Here is a 16,547-nt window from a genome sequence, read left to right on the forward strand (position 1 = left end):
CAAGTTGGTACTATAATGGGAGTTTTGTGTCTCATGCACCAGTTAACACTGGGATCATCCAAATGACCTCTTTATTGAACAATCATCCTGATTTGCTTGGACAAAGCTTACACAAAGGCATAGGAGCCAACTCCTAGGGGCTGAGGCCCCTTCACCCCCCAATAAAATATTTGAGGAGGCCAGTTATCCCCAAAATTTGATGGGCATTGCGTGTTCGTGCATCACATCTTGGGATCGATTATAAAGGGCAGGGCTTACCTGCCCCCCCCTTTATTCAATTTGGCACCCTATGCCCCGTCTTAATTGAGCATTTGTTCAGATTTGCTTGTAGGACAATGAACATCCATCCTGAATTGCTTGTGTGGTTTTCACACATATTCCCATTACAGGGTAAAGGTAAAGGGACCCCTGAACATTAGGTCCAGTCATGACCGACTCTGGGGTTGCGGCGCTCATCTTGCTTTATTGGCCAAGGGAGCCGGCGTACAGCTTCTGGGTCATGTGGCCAGCATGACTAAGCCGCTTCTGGCGAACCAGAGCAGTGCACAGAAATGCCATTTACCTTCCTGCCGGAGTGGTACCTATTTATCTATTTGTACTTTGACGTGCTTTCGAACTGCTAGGTTGGCAGGAGCAGGGACCGGGCAATGGGAGCTCACCTTGTAGCGGGGATTCAAACCGCCAACCTTCTGACCTCAGGTTAAGAACTTAATTTGTTCTGGAGGTCCATTCTTAACCTGAAATTGTTCTTAACCTGAAGCACCACTTTAGCTAATGTGGCCTCCTGCCGCCGGAGCACAATTTCTCTTCTCATACTGAAGCAAAGTTCTTAACCCGAGGTACTATTTCTGGGTTAGCGGAGTCTGTAACCTGAAGCGTATGTAACCTGAAGCGCCTGTAACCCAAGGTACCACTGTAATTCTCAACTCTCCCCTCCACACATACCAACTGCAACCTCTTGGGGTGGAGGCTCTGATCCAAACAGAGCACAGGATTCTGTGCTTCTCTGACAGCTCTCCCTCTCTGTTGTGTCGGAGCTCCAGCAATGTCTTGAATCCTGACACTAGCCCTGGAGGAGGAGCTGGCCAGGGTGGATGCATGACCAGGCTGGCTGGGCCTGGGAGCACCTGTGCCTGTCAGTTACATGCTGGGGTCAGCAGACTATCTCAGCCGAGCAGTGGAGGCAGGAAGAGAAACAGGGACTGTGCTTGCAGCTGGCCAATGGGGGCTGGAAGCTCGTCTGAGAATGCGGCGAGACCCTCAGCTGAGACAGGGACATCTCTAGCTTCCCAGGTACTGAGACAGCATCTCCTCTCCTTATTGGCAGTAAGGCCTCACTCAGCCCCGCAGGCTACTGTAAGAGTTGCTTCCTTTTATAGGGCCAAAGCTGGGTACTGGGAGATTGGAAACTGAGTGCCACCTCTGAGCAGGTACTGTTTCGCTGCCCCTGCCGACTCCAGAATACAGCCTTGGCTTCTTCTCCTCCTGGGCGAATAACCCCCTCGTAGGCCGCTAGAGGACTCTTTCTCCAGCCCCCAGCCTGTTTTGTTTCATGCCGCAGGCTCTGATGCCTCCATGTCCTTGTCATTTGCTCTCTGCTGCTTAAGATTTATTGAGGCTGTTGGCTACAACTGAGTGCTTTAGAGCTTCAGGCAGCAACGGAGAAAGCGGAAAGCGGCTGTAAGGAGAGGGGCGGGGGGGGGAGAGTTCAGTTAGAATATGGCAAAATCTCTTTGGCAAGGCAGGGAAGCTACGCAGAAGGTGGGAGGAAAGAAAGACATTTCAGGCATAGTTCCAAGTACCCTTGGAAAGAAAGGAACAGGTGATCTAGCAGGGTCAGGTTCTATAGTGGTGCATTGGGGTGGTGGTGGGGATAGAATTTTGACATTTAAAGCTAAAAGTGATGACAGGGAACTGTGTGGCAGAAAACTGCCTTTCTGTTTATTTGGTGGTGGTGGTTGTTAATTATCCACCCTCCGGCCTAAGATCCCAGGATGGGTTACAACAATTAAAGCACAATATTAACAGCAGTTCAAAACAACTTACAACCACAGCAATAAGATGGGTGATGATGATGATGATGATGATGATGATGATGATGATAATAATAATAATAATAATAATAATAATAATTTATTTGTACTCAACCCATCTGACTGGGTTGTCACAGTCACTCTAGGACACCTCATGTGTCCAAAGCTAGGTATTACTATTAGAGATCATGAATGTGAGCTGTAGACCAGAGGCAACCTCTGTGGGTCTGGCAGGGGGGCACTGATAAATTCTGCCCTCCTGGCGTTGATCAGTGGCACAACCGCATGTGGCTGGGCGCCTCTTAAGTGCTCCTCACAGAGCCCTTTGACTCGTGCCTATGTGCCAATCCCACTTCTCCTAGCTCACAGGCCTTCCTTTCCTCCATGCCACACACTTGCGCTCTTGTCCCCTAAGCTGCGGAATGTGTCCTTGGCCGAGGCTCAGCCTGGCCAGTGAGAGCGGAGTGAAATGCATCTGGAGGCGGCCCAGTTAGTGCTGTGCCATGCTGCTGCTGCTGCTGCTGCTGCTGCTGCAACTCACGCTTCCCATACTAATAAATCCTTCCTGGCTGGTGGAAGCACTGCAGAGATGCTGCCTACCGCATTCCCTTCTGCCCACCCAGGACAGAGTCCCTTCCCTTGGAATAAGGTCAAGGAAGAAGGCTTTGAGCAGCAAGGATCTTTTCTAGCCCGTTGGGGTGTCAGCTGCCCTCCTCCAGCTGCATTCATAATGCTCTCCCTGTTTGTCAGAGCTGGCTGGCTGACAGGGAGGATATGAAATATGAACAGAGCAGCTCTTTGTACAGAAGGGAATCCCAGAAGGTGTGCTGGGAGAATCAGAGCCACAGTCCAGCAAGCTCCTCCAAAGCTCCCTTTTGGGGTGGATTAGTAGCTGCGCTTCAATGAAGGCCCCTTGACTACCCTCTTGTGCGGACTCAGGTTTGCCCTCCATCACTTGCAGGTCTCTGGCTTCTTCTGGAAGCAATGGCAGTAGCCTAGGCAAATTTCTCTCTGGTCCAGCAGAGGATGTACTGGGAACAGCTCAGCAGTTGTGGTGGCAAGTCAGGCAGGTCAGAGTGCACATATAAGAATATAAGTTGGATTAGTTGGTTAGAGCATGGTGCCGATAATGCCAAGGTTGCAGGTTTGATTCCCATGTGGGACAACTGCATATTCCTGCATTTCAGGGGGTTGGACTAGATGATGTTCAGGGTGCCTTCCAACTCTTCAGTTCTATGATCCAATGACATGGGAAATTGCATGCGGGGTCACAGAAGACAAGCATACTGGGTGTGAGGGCTGGCGATGTCAGCAGGAATCAAACTCCTCTTGTGTGTAAGAACATAAGAAGAGCCCTGAGGGATCAGACCAAGGGCCTCTTTGGTCCAGCATCTACAATGCCTGTGGGAAGTCTGCAAGCCGGGTGTGAGTGCAGCAGCACTCTCTCCAGCTTGTGATTCCCAGCAATCTCAGCATACTGCCTCCGACCAGGTTGTTGTTCATCATTTCCATTGTTAGTAATCACTTGTCAGTTTTCCACTTTCTTTTCTCACACCATCATGCCAGGTTCCTAAAAGAAGTCTTTTAGAGCAGCCTTTCCCCAGATGTTGTTGGACTACAACTCCCATCGGCCCCAGCCAGCATGGCCCATTGGACAGGAATGATAGGAATTGTAGTCCAACAATATCTGGGGACCCAAACTGAGGAAAGGCTGCTCTGAAATAATTTTTAAATATCCCATAATTCTTTGCTGAATCATCTGAGCCAAGAGTACCAGTAGAATTCTATGTTTTGGGGCCAAAATAACTTACGCTAAGGAGGAAGGGGCCTAAAGAGTGCAAAAGTAACAAAGTTTTCCCCTACATGCATTATAATGTATTATTGTTGCAATATATTGTATTGTTATCTTCATCAATAACAGCAACTTTTCCATATACAATGGTACCTCGGGTTACATACATTTCAGGTTACATACGCTTCAGGTTACAGACTCTGCTAACCCAGAAATCATACCTCGAGTTAAGAACTTTGCTTCAGGATGAAAACAGAAATTGTGCTCCAGTGGCGCAGTGGCAGCAGGAGGCCCCATTACATAAAATAGTGCTTCAGGTTAAGAACAGTTTCAGGTTAAGCATGGACCTCCAGAATGAATTAAGTACTTAACCTGAGGTACCACTGTATTGTTTTTTTGTCCTGTTGCCTTTGTTTGTGGGTGTGTTTTTTTGGGTGTGCCAAGATAACTTGACTAGCCTTGTGGGTGCTATTTGTGGGTGGGTATGGGTGCCATATGCTGTTCCACCTGGAAGTCATAGAATCATAGAATCATAGAGTTGGAAGAGACCACAAGGGCCATCGAGTCCAACCCCCTGCCAAGCAGGAAACACCATCAGAGCACTCCTGACATATGGTTGTCAAGCCTCTGCTTAAAGACCTCCAAAGAAGGAGACTCCACCACACTCCTTGGCAGCAAATTCCACTGTCAAACAGCTCTTGCTGTCAGGATAAGTCAAATGTATTGAGCTAGTCCTGCCCACAGCCACCTCTTGCCCAAACCTCCATGCATAGCTCTGCTTTTACTGAGAGCAGCTGTGCACCAGGGTCAGGAAGACGAGCAAGCTGTTGGGACAAAGGGAGTTGTGGCTGGTGCAATAACAAAGCTCTGAGTGTAAAGGTGCCTGGTTTGAGAACAGGTGGTTCCCTTTATGAGAAATCCAGCCAATGTACTCTCTTTAAACTACTATTGGACTTTAAAGGAGGATTGGACAAATTCATGGAGGATGACACTATCAGTCACATCAAGCCAAGATAACTTTACTCTGCCTCCATGCTTCTGAATACCAGTTGCTGGAAACCCCAGGACGGAAGGGGGCTGTTGGGCTCAAATCCTGCCCTACTGGTTTCCCACAGACAACTGGTTGGCCACTGTGAGAACAGGATGCTGGACTAGGTGGAGCTTTGCCCTGATCCTGCAGGCTCTCTGTTCCATTCACAAAGAAAGGTGCAGGACTGCAGCCATGTTCTATCTATCTGGCTCTGTCCTATCCTTCGTTGCTCCTATCCTTTGTTCACCTCGTTTCTGCCTTCCTATTCTACACTGAAGGGGCTGGCCATTGGTCAGCTCAGATTCTGACCAGACTGGAATAGATATGAAGAAGAAGCGTTTGGATTTGATATCCCGCTTTATCACTACCTGAAGGAGTCTCAAAGCAGCTAACATTCTCCTTTCCCTTCCTCCCCCACAACAAACACTCTGTGAGGTGAATGGGGCTGAGAACCTTCAGAGAAGTGTGACTAGCCCAAAGTCACCCAGCAGCTGCATGTGGAGGAGCGGAGACGCGAACCCGGTTCACCAGATTACAAGTCTACCACTCTTAACCACTACACTGCACTGAAGTGTAAACAAGATGCATAGTAATAAGTAGCTAGCTCTGGCAGCTTGAAAGTTTTATGTTCTGTCTTCGCAGACCAGACTTTGCAAAAAAATAACTCGGCCCTTCAGTCAAGAGGAATTTGAAAATTAATATGCAAAAAAGAGAAAGATCTGGATTGTTGCTGCTGGCTAGTGAAGATGCTGCCAAGCATAAGAAGCTGCAAGCTGTGTAGCCCCGTGGCACCATCCTATATGGCTAAGTTGGAAATGTAGGCAAAAGCTGACTTCATCTTCCTGCAGTCTCTTCCTGAACAGAGAGTGTTTGTTGGAGTCTGGTTGTATAGTTTGTTGATCGTTCTGATCCTGCCGGCCAGATCCTGCATCTGTACCAGGACTTCAGAATGGAAAACAAACAAACAAACAAACAAACAAAGGACTGGGTGTTTTCTGGTCCTGATTCAGTTAGGTTCATTCATGATGCTTCAGGGAGAAGAGCAGTTCTAAGCCAAGTGCTTGGTGCTCCAGTTGGTCTGCACGGCTGTCCATCCTTACTCAGAAATAGTAGCTGCCCCTACCACCCTCTCCCTTCTCAGTGAAATATGATTTTTGCTTGAGTCCCTTTGTCTGCTTGGAGGACTTCAAGTGTGGGAGGGGAGAGGAGCAGAGGAGATGAAACCTGCTTTAGACTATCCACCAAAAGGTCATGCATCAGAGAGTATCTCCCACGCACAAAGGTACCCTTAGAAACAGTTCTCTGGAGTTTCTCCTTCCACACGCACCTGGTGCCTTTATAGAAAGGTCAGCGCATATCTCCAGTAGCTTCTGCGGTCACCTGGCTTGGCTGCTGTCAGTCTCCATCCTAATGATCCAGTCGGAGTTTGCTTCCTCCCCATCCTTGTTTTGGAGTGCAGCTGACAGGCTCCTAGCTAAGCCGCTTGTTCTCTCTGTTACTTTGAAGAGGGCTTGAGCAGGCAGATGATGACAGCCTGGCCATAATGGGTTTAATGAACTGGGGAAGCAGCTGCAGATTGTGATGAAAGCTAACAGGGAGGGGAGTGTGAGCAGGATGAGGGCTTTCAGATGCCTTCCCTTTTGGTCTTCATAACATGCAAGAAGAAGAAGAAAGCTGATGGTGATGGTCCAGGCCTGGATAGTGCTGTGGGATTTTTTAAAGCTAATAGCCAGTATCATCCTTAACTTTCCCATTCTTTTGTGCTTTTGGTTTCACTGCAATTGGACAAATAAAGCAGGCTTCAAATGAACGTTGATCTACAGGGAACTGAAAAGCAATGAATGAGTTGTGCCCTGTTTCATGTGGGACACCTAAGCAATATGAGAAGAACCTGCTGGATCAGGCCAATGACCCATCTGGTCTAGCATCCTGCCTTCGCAGTGGCCAACCAGGTGGCTGGGGGAAACCTGCAAGCAGGACCTGGGCACAAGAGCACTTTCCTCTGCTGTGGTTTCCAGCATTCGGCATTTAGGATCATACTGCCTCTGACCATGATGTAGAGATGCTTAAGTATACAGAATCCTGCTTTAATGCACGAGATGAAATTCCAGGTTTCCTTCATCCCAACCATTTTAGGGTTTATGGATTTGATATCTACATAGACAGTTGGCTCACGCAATGGAATAGCCCCCAACAACAAATTAAACTAACGCATATAAAACCAGCATATCTGAGAGAAACCTAGGTTACAAAAACAATTCTTCCTTTTTAAAAAAGTTTTATATATGTGGGGAATTTTGCTTCGCTTTGTATGGAAGAGCATTCAGTCATGTGAGCTCTCACGCTGCAGTGGGACAGCCTGGACTCAGATTTACCAGTACAGTGGTACCTTGGGTTAAGAACTTAATTCGTTCTGGAGGTCTGTTCTTAACCTGAAACTGTTCTTAACCTGAAGCACCACTTTAGCTAATGGGGCCTCCTGCTGCCATTGTACCGCTGGAGCACGATTTCTGTTCTCATCCTGAAGCAAAATTCTTAACCTGAGGTACTATTTCAGGGTTAGCGGAGTCTGTAACCTGAAGGATATGTAACCTGAAGCGTATGTAACCTGAGGTAGCACTGTACCAGTTTGGGGAGAACCAGTGGCGTAGCATGGGGGGTGCAGGGGGGGCCGGCCGCACCGGGCGCAACATCTGGGGGTTAGGGAAATCCACGGGTTAGGGGGTGCAAATCCATGGGTTAGGGGGCGCAAATTACTTGCCTTGCCCCGGGTGCTGATAACCCACGCTACGCCACTGGGGAGAACGCTAAGCCCTTCCACAGGATTGGGGACCCTGTAGCCTTCCAGATGTTGTTGGACCCCCAACTCCCACCAGCCCCAGCCAGCGGAATCAGAGGTCAGAGGGGTTGGGATCCATAGCCCAGCAATATCCAGAGGGCTGCAGGTTCCTTATTCATAATACAGTGCTGGTTTGGCACCAGAGATCAACATGGTGAGCACCTGTTGACTGCCTCCCCTCAAAGAGAAGGAGTGGCTGCCACCACCTGTACATTTAACCTCTCCTTCACCTTGGTAGAAGGCTGATGACCATGTGGATCATGTCCTGCTACTCTGCTCTTTCTCCACCTTGCCTCCACTTACCTGTCTTCTCCTGCAGAGGGTGGACAAGTGAAGACACTGGCAATTTTGAGGAGGAGCAGTAGAGGAACAGCCACAAACTTTGGGCAGACCCACACCATACATTTGAAGCACATGACCTCCCCCCAAAGGAGGGAACTGTGGTTTGTTAAGGATGCTGGGAATTGTAGCTCTGTGAGAAGGAAAACTACACAAGTCACTTGGAACACTTTCCCTGCTGAAATCAACCAGGCACCCACAGTTCTGATATGGTGTCACATGCAGAAAACAATTTTTTGCCCACTGTTTTTAGAGAACGACTTCGATTCAGTGCTGGTCATTTGCTTCTTACTTTTTCATGCTATGGTTTTATGGTGTTTGAATGGTTTTTTTTGTACACTGTCACAATATTTTTATGAGTAGGCGGTTATTATAAATACATACATAAATAGAATAGCAGCAGCAGCTGCACACTAATGTGCTGCCCCCCTATGGCTACTGGGCTGCCTGTGAGAGGAAAGGGTGAACCATGGGCAAGGGCCCTTGCAACCCATAGTTAAAGGGGCCCACTAAGGTCCACTTGCATGAAGCCTCCCTGCCCCAACCTTGGAGCTGATCCAGATTCAGTGATCACTAGAGTGATTGAAATAGGGGTTGATTTTCCCTATGATCCAACTCAAACGCCATATTACTGCCAGATCATTTGCTTTTACTAGCTACATGGCAGGAAGAAGTTCATTAGCTGAAGTTTTCCCAGCCCTGCATCTCAGAGAGAGGGGCGGGGAGAGGGGGCAATGTACTGTACACACTGTGCTGTATTTTAGGGCACACCTACTTACTTACCCCTTCTGCGCCCTTGTGCATACCATTGCCTCCTACCTTCCCTCTGTTTCCCGAAGGCATTCATGTGAACACAGTGGCAGGTACCCTGCCCTGAAAATAATACGTTGCAGAGTAATATGTGCAGCTATTCTGTTCTTCCTGCTGTGCAGGATTTTCCCATTCCACAACAAAGAGCGAAATGTCCATTATTTCCATACCGTGGTCTAAGAAAATAGCCCCTAAACAGTGGAGAGTTGAAGGTTCTGAGAGCAGGGGTGGGAAACCTGCAGCCTCAGGGCCACTTCCAGTCTTTCCCTTAATTAATTGTGTGCAATTCTTCTTGACTATGTTTTGCATGGGGGAGGAAGCAGGGAAATGAAAGAGAGAGAGAGAAGAGAAGGTTCTCACTTTGGACTCTGGCCTGCTCACCACTAGTATGTGCCCCCCCAGCAGGTTACTTCAAAGGGAATGTGGCCCTCAATGGGGAAAAGTGACTCTATTCCTGTCTGAGAGGGATAGGCATTACTACCCCATAGAGAAACACTTAGATCTGCAGCTTGGCTTCCCTCCAGGTGCAGAGCTTCCTTAATGCATGGGTTAATTCTCCTTGATGTGGCTGTCTTGGCAAAAGTAAATTAGGCAGGGACACCTGGGAAGGAGCACCATCTGCCAGGTGTTTTCAAAGCCAGCTCACAGGTTACAAAAAAGAGCAGTCTCTTGCCAGCAATTCTTCATGGAAGCATGGACTCCCCTTCGCTCCAGATTAGGAGACGTGTTATATTTTCTCGACACAGTATTGTTTGGATGGGGGAGCATGGGGAAATGTATGTACATCATCAGGTGTGACAAATAGACCCGGCCGCCCTCCTTTTCACTGTGGCTGTGTACACGCCATGCATTCAAAGCACATTTCCTCCCCCCAAAAGAGAACTGTAGTTTGTTAAAGGTGCTGGAGGTTGCTACTCTATGATGGGTAAACTTCCCAAGATTCTTTTTCGGTGGGAGGGGTGTGTGCATTAAATGTATGGCGTGTACTATGCAGCAGGTGTGCACTATGTGTATGCTGGGAAGACACAGGGAACCACATCTTCTGAGACTGTGCATGAAAAGAAGAGACGATCATTGTATGTGACCATCTAGATGGAGATGCCATGCAATTACATAAGCAGAAGCCTTCCCCGTAAGGAGCAAAACATGTAACCGGTGGAGTGACCATCAGGTATGACTAGTAAGGTGCTTGATGACAGTGACCATGGCCAGGAACTTCTAAGGTGTGTTTTTGTTGCTCTAGTAAGGGAAGAATGATGTCATCTCTGTTCCTTTAGGGCCTGCGAAGCTGTGCTGGGAGCAATTTAGTAAGCTCTGAGACTTCTCCAGCATCAGCACATTCTTCCTTCGCTCCTTCCCTCTCCACCTGCTTTGAAGAGCATCCATGTGCTTCTGTGTCCCAGAAGATAGGGAGCTCTTTGAAAGGAGAGAGAGAGAGAGAGAGAGAGAGAGAGAGAGAGAGAGAGAGAGAAGCAGAAGCGACAATATGCTTTTGAGGCCAAACAGGCAGACACGTTTAATTATACACTGTACAGCACAATATATTTTAACTAACTGCTAGCTATTTCCCTAAGTACCCCCTTATCTCTCTGAGCAATATAAAACCTGGGATGGATTATGCTGCAATTCTGGAATCTCTGTATATATTATCGGCTGGGATTACGGAACACATCCTGCATAAACACTCCACTGAGTCAGAACAGCACCAGGTCTAAAAATAGCTCAGCACTATTGAAACCCAACAACCTGTGAACACCCTCTCCCCCAGTACATATGGGGTGACAAATTCCAGCTCCCTGGCTTGAGAATGATCCAGCCATTCAGGAAGAAGCCGAAGCACAGAGATTAAAGGCAACACAGCTTCTTAGTTTTATCATAGGCATGTCCCTGTCTTATGAGTGGAGAGGGGATTTCTCAGCTGACCTGTCTACCCACAACCCACAAGACTGCTGCTAGACTCATACAGGGCTTATAGCAAATGAATATAGAGTTGGAAGGGGACCAAAATAGAGTTGGAAGGGGACCAAAGGGTCATCTAGTCCAACCCCCTGTGGTGCAGGACTATTACAAAGAAGCTCCTTATAGGCCAAGCAAAAGCTCAGTAATCATCAAAATAAACTTCTGGCAAAATGAGTGTGCAATAATGTATATTGTTGGCAAGGAGTGAATTGTACTGCATTGCTGGGGCTGCAGGAAAAATGAGGGTTAGCCAGAGTCCAGTTTCCAAATTTGATACTAGCGAGTTTGTGAAGAGGGGTGGGAGAGATGGTCTATTTGGATTAAATGGTTTTATGCCTTTCCTGCCCCGAAGCCCCGAAAAAACACAATTGCTGCACTTCATCAGTACTTTTCCAGGGACATTTTGTAGTATGTTTAATACAGGCAGTCTCAGCCATGCTCATTCAGACCACACCTGGAACACTGTGCCCATTTCTGAGCTCCACCATTTAAGAAGGATATTGACAAGCTGGTATGTGTACAGAGAAGGGCAACCAAGATGCTCAAGGGTCAGGAAAGCAAGGCAAAATCACTCGGGGGCCACAGAAAGGATCTGGTGAAGGAGAGTGTAGCCTGGGGAGGGGATCTGGTTTGGGAAAATCCCAGAAGGCCTGAGAGAGAAACCTGGAAAGAAGGCCACATTCAAAGCCCTGGTCTGATGTTCCCTACTGCTCTTGTTATTTGCATATTTTAATTGATTATTGATTGTTGATTCCTTGTCAGCAAGCCTGGGGGCTTGTTGAAGGACATGGTAAAAAATCTCTTAATAAAGCAGAAAAGCAAGCAAGCAAACGGATTCCCCAAATTCTCTGAACGTTCTTAGGGTGTGGCTTCATCTTCTTCTCTTTGGCGATCCACCAGGTGTTCTTTAGTTCTCTGGTTCTTCTTTGAACCTCAGCCTTAGAGTTGGCATAGGTTTTTTTCTTAGTGGTGCAGTTTCTATCTCTTTGCTAGATCTGAAATGCCTTCCTTTTCTTGTCAATAATGCATTTAATCTCACTGTCATTCTAATCAAACCAGTCCTGGTGTTTCCTGGTTTGGTATCCAAGTTTGTTCACAGGCTGCAAAAATGGATGCTTTTAGCTTGGTCCAGTGTTGTCAGGGTCCTTAAGAGTCTTTTGGAAGCAATCCCACTTAATAGGACCTTGAAGGGCTTGAGTGTTCATTTTGCACCTTGGTTTCATTCCTTGAAGCCTACGTTGAGGTATAAGCTTGATAGCCATTATGGAGTGTATTAATCGGTGATCTGTCCAGCAATTGTTGGCACTGCATAGCTCTGGTAAGGAGCACGTCACAGTGATTTTCAGCTCGGACAATTACATAGTCTAAGAGGTGCCAGTGGTTTGACTGAGGGTGCCTCCATTATGTTTTTTATTCATTTATTTTTGTTGAAAGTGTGTGTTGGTGATAACAAGGGTGTGTGGCACCCTGCTACTAGTAATGTTGAGAAAAGACGTTTTTAAAGGAGTTAAAGAAACAGGATACAATTCAAACTTAATTTTAATTTTAATTACTTCATTTTTAAAACATCTCAGACCAGCTAAACCTGAAACATAAATCCTTATTCACCATCTCTCAGCTTAACCTGCCTCACAGGAATGTTGTGTTAATACGGAGTTGATACAGAGAAGGGAAGAGCCATGGTATGCCCCTTGAGCTCCTTAGAGGAAAGGGTTTTTTTAAAAAAAGCAAAATAAAATAAATAAACAAGCATTCACTTATACCAGGAGCCCAAACACTGAAATCACTTCCAGTTAATGTGCTGAGACCAGTTTGAGAGGCTGGTAATAAATGATTATTTCAACACACCCCTCCCAAGAGCTGAATTCAACTTAAAAGAGAGAGCAATGCTTAATTCTGTACACTCAGCTCTCTTTCGCCTCTGGTATACAAGTTTAAAGGTTTATGTTTCACCCCAATTAGTGCTTTTGTTCAAACAGGCTTTGCAGGTTTTTGAAACAATTAAAAACATTTGCAAGATTTAATCAACTCATGGTACAAATGGAACAAAGGGAATAAGCATGTAAGCCATAGGTGCTGACGTCTCTCTCTCAAACCACTTTCAACTCTTGTCTCTTTCTCTCCAGCTACCTGAATTTCTTCTACTAGCATTGCAAAAGCAGGGTTGAGACTGTTTTCACAAGTTATCGTTTCTGGCTATGGTGCCTACTTGCATTCTGAACTCCATACTTTAAGCTTGGTGGATCATCTCACCTCAGATAATTACATTGCTCCTTTCCTTCCATAAACTCTTTGAGACATTTACACTTATCTTCAACCATCATGTCCTCTGTCTTGGCTTTTAGGAAAGGTACATAGATGGATTTGCTGTCTTGAAGGTATCAGGAAGGAAATTAGATCGTGTCAGATGGAATCCACATTGCTGATTACAGAAGGCAGTGGAAATTTGCCTTTGTCTTTGCTCAGCCCCTCAGCTCATTCCCACTCTCTGGGCAACTTGGCAGCCCTGAACAGAAGGGGGTCATTAGGCATTGCTAGTGAGATGTGCCAGTCAGGAGCATCCTTTAAGGACAGTGCCTGACACTGGTACAGTGTGAGTCTTTGTCATGGGCCTCCATATGTGTCTAGCAGATGGATGGGGAGTAGGGAGGGGAACTTGCGAGCAATAGTTGAATGAGTGCCTTGGTCAATCTGTCTCTGGAGGCTTGACCAGGACTCCTTCTGTTCCCTCTGATGAATGGGTCTTGCAATGGACTGTTGTGTTAGGGTAGGGAGGGTCCCTCATCTGTTTGTGGCTCATTTTCACATCACCCTGCTGCCCTGTGTGTCTTCATAAGTGATGAGCCCGCTGCACAGTAGTGGAATCAATAATGCACAAAACAGCTTCACTGGCTCCATCCCAGCCCTATACAAGGCCTGACTCTTGCTTGCTTCTCTGTGCCTGGGGTAAGTGATGGATGGAGCAATGCAGTGGAGCGATAGCTCTGGGCAGGAGGCAAGGGCACACACAGGCCTGGGAGAGCCCAGAAGGGCTTTTTCTCAGGGAAGATTCATTGCTGACTATCCTGCTCTTTTCATTTAATGCAATCATGTTTCACAGACTTGGAGATCATACTCTGTCGAAACAGATTGTATCTGATCTAAGGCTCGAGGGGGAAATTAGTAATTAGGTGTGGGTGAACAAATGCTCCACTCATTCCTCCATTCCAGCTTTGGAAAAGGTTGGGTTGGGGTGTTTCTAAGAAACCACAGAATGAGATGTTGCCAGATGATCTACTTCAGCAAAATGCAGGTGTGGTGCGCATGTTGCTGGACTCCAACTCCCATCGCCTCTGACTGTTGGCCATGCTGACTGGGGCTAATGGGAGTTGCTGGGCCCCACAATTCCTGGAGGGCCACAAGCTCCCCATCCATGCTCTACAGCACTCTGTTAGCAGAACAAATAAGAAAGTTGAATGCAAACAAGTAAGGAAGTTGAATGCAAGGTTGTATGAAACCAATTAGATCAGGTTGGGCTTGTGTATTTGTGTTTAGGACCTAGTCTCCTGTGCCCGATCACTGTCAGGTTCTGGGAGACTTCCAAAATCTAGAAACATCTCAAATTTCAGATGGTGCCTACTTCCCTGGGGTGCACAACTGAGAGGAACGGACACATTTCCATAGCAGAGCATAAGCCTTTCCTGCAGAAAGTGTGAGAGCCCTGGCATCTCCACAGAAAACAACAACTCTCATGTCACCGGGAAAAGCCTCAGCTAGCTTGTGTAGGGTGTATTGACTTATGTGGCCCACTTTGTAACAAGAAGCTCGATATCCTCATTTGCACTTCTCTGCTTCCTGTAGACCCAATACAGGCTTCTAATCCGCTGACTGAATATTCATGAGCTTGCATGCTATTGCCAGATCTGCTGGAAAGCTCTCCTCCCCTAAAACAGCGCCTTAAGGAAGCAGTATAGATTCTCCTTGGAATTGGAGTTTGGGGGCACCGTCAGTCGTTCAATGTTATTTACAGAGATGTTTGCTTTTGGGAAGCCCAGTAGTGGGGGTATAGGCTTGAAGTTCAATGATGTCCTTTTCCTGCACAGTTCTGCCTGTGTTGAGGACAAGCTCAAATGCAGCAGCTGATTTTGTTTCCTGAGGTGTCATCACCACTGTGCTAAAGAAAAGAGAGAGCAGCTAAGATGTGAATACAGAGGGCACAATGTTTATGTGGGTGCCGTTTCCCCCTCTGCAGAAAAAGAATTGAAGGATTCAATGGCAAAGCTGTTAAGCCCTCTACTTCTGCTCCAAGAAAGGAGACCACAGTGAATGTGTGAGTGTGATTTTTTTTTTAATTCATACATCCAAAGGCAGAAGTGTTGCCATAGAAACACAGCACATCCTTTTTGCCAGCTGGGGGAGATGGCTCCTGGATGACGTCATAGAGAGGATGACACACACGTGGCACAGAAAGGTGTGGACAGTGGAAGTTGAACTATTATGGGGAAACAAAAAAGGGGAGCATAGGAGCCAATTCCTAGGGGCCAAAGTCCCTCTGGCCCCCCAATAAAATATTTGAAGGGGGCAGACTCCCCCAAAGTTGATGGGCATTACCATGCAAATGGTTTGTGTGAGTGCGCACTGCATCTTTGTGATCGATGATATGGGACAGGGCTTACCTGTCCCCTCCAATACAGTGGTACCTCGGGTTAAGAACTTACAGTGGTACCTCAGGTTACATACACTTCGGGTGACATACGCTTCAGGTTACAGACTCTGCTAACCCAGAAATAGTACCTTGGGTTAAGAACTTTGCTTCAGGATGAGAACAGAAATCGTGCTCCGGTGGCACGGTGGCAGCATAAGGCCCCATTAGCTAAAGTGGTGCTTCAGGTTAAGAACAGTTTCAGGTTAAGAATGGACCTCTGGAACAAATTAAGTACTTAACCTGAGGTACCACTGTAATTTGGAGAGGCAGACCCAACAATAGGTGGAACCAGATCTAAATGAAAGGCAAACCCAATTCCTAACCAGTTGTAAATAAGAAAGCAGGCACACAGAGAGTTGGTTGATGGTAGACAGAGGTTGGTGGTGCAGTGTCCAATTTGCCCATGCAATGGATGGAGTGAGGATAGCAGGTAGTCCTGCTGAAAAGAGACAAGGCAATTCCTACCGCCTTTTGTTTGCCCTGATATTCTGGCACTTGCCAGAAGGCAGCATCTGATTTGTGACACACAACCTCACTGGACTGCATCTTTACTGCATCACCTGATTTCACTAATTTTGAAGGCTACAACTAGGTTCTGTCTGATGCATCCGTGGGTGATTGCAATGGGCGATGGCTGCCATGCCATGCTGGAAGGGAGAAGCTTGGCATTCTCTGAAACAAAGTATCTTAATATGAAACATTGCATACAATCATCAGTCCCTAGAGTGAATGTCAGTAAAATAAAATGAATAAAGAAGTCAAATGACTCGTAGAGAAAATAAAAGCTAATCACATCCCATAGCTGAATATCACTGGCTAGGATCCCTGTGGTGTGCAGGCATATTCCCCACCTACCCAGTTAGAGAAGATGACACAGTTTAAAAACATTTCATGGATGGTTTATTTTTAGATTCAGAACATTTCTTTCCTATCGGACTAGTTCTCTTGTGATTCTAGGCATCTGGGTGGTGTTGGTTGTTATTATTGCTTCTTTTACTGGCTTCTCTCCATCAAGGGCGACTGATCCCCATCAAATTGATGCCACATACATGTGTGTGGTC

The 16,547-nt window shown here is 46.8% G+C and overlaps 1 protein-coding gene across 1 annotated transcript in view; it reads left to right on the forward strand.

Annotated features, from left to right (window-relative positions):
- Window positions 1–1,135: 1,135 nt before the first annotated feature.
- GOLGA7B (golgin A7 family member B) overlaps window positions 1,136–16,547 on the forward strand; it is a 33,681-nt gene continuing 18,269 nt past the window's right edge. The window contains exon 1 of the mRNA XM_079976161.1: window positions 1,136–1,293. Within this exon, the coding sequence (XP_079832287.1) occupies window positions 1,222–1,293 (72 nt within the window). The 5' untranslated portion in view covers window positions 1,136–1,221. The remainder of the gene's footprint in view (window positions 1,294–16,547) is intronic.

This window comes from Podarcis cretensis, assembly GCF_951804945.1.
Source record: "Podarcis cretensis genome assembly, chromosome: 5".
Taxonomy (NCBI): domain Eukaryota; kingdom Metazoa; phylum Chordata; class Lepidosauria; order Squamata; family Lacertidae; genus Podarcis; species Podarcis cretensis.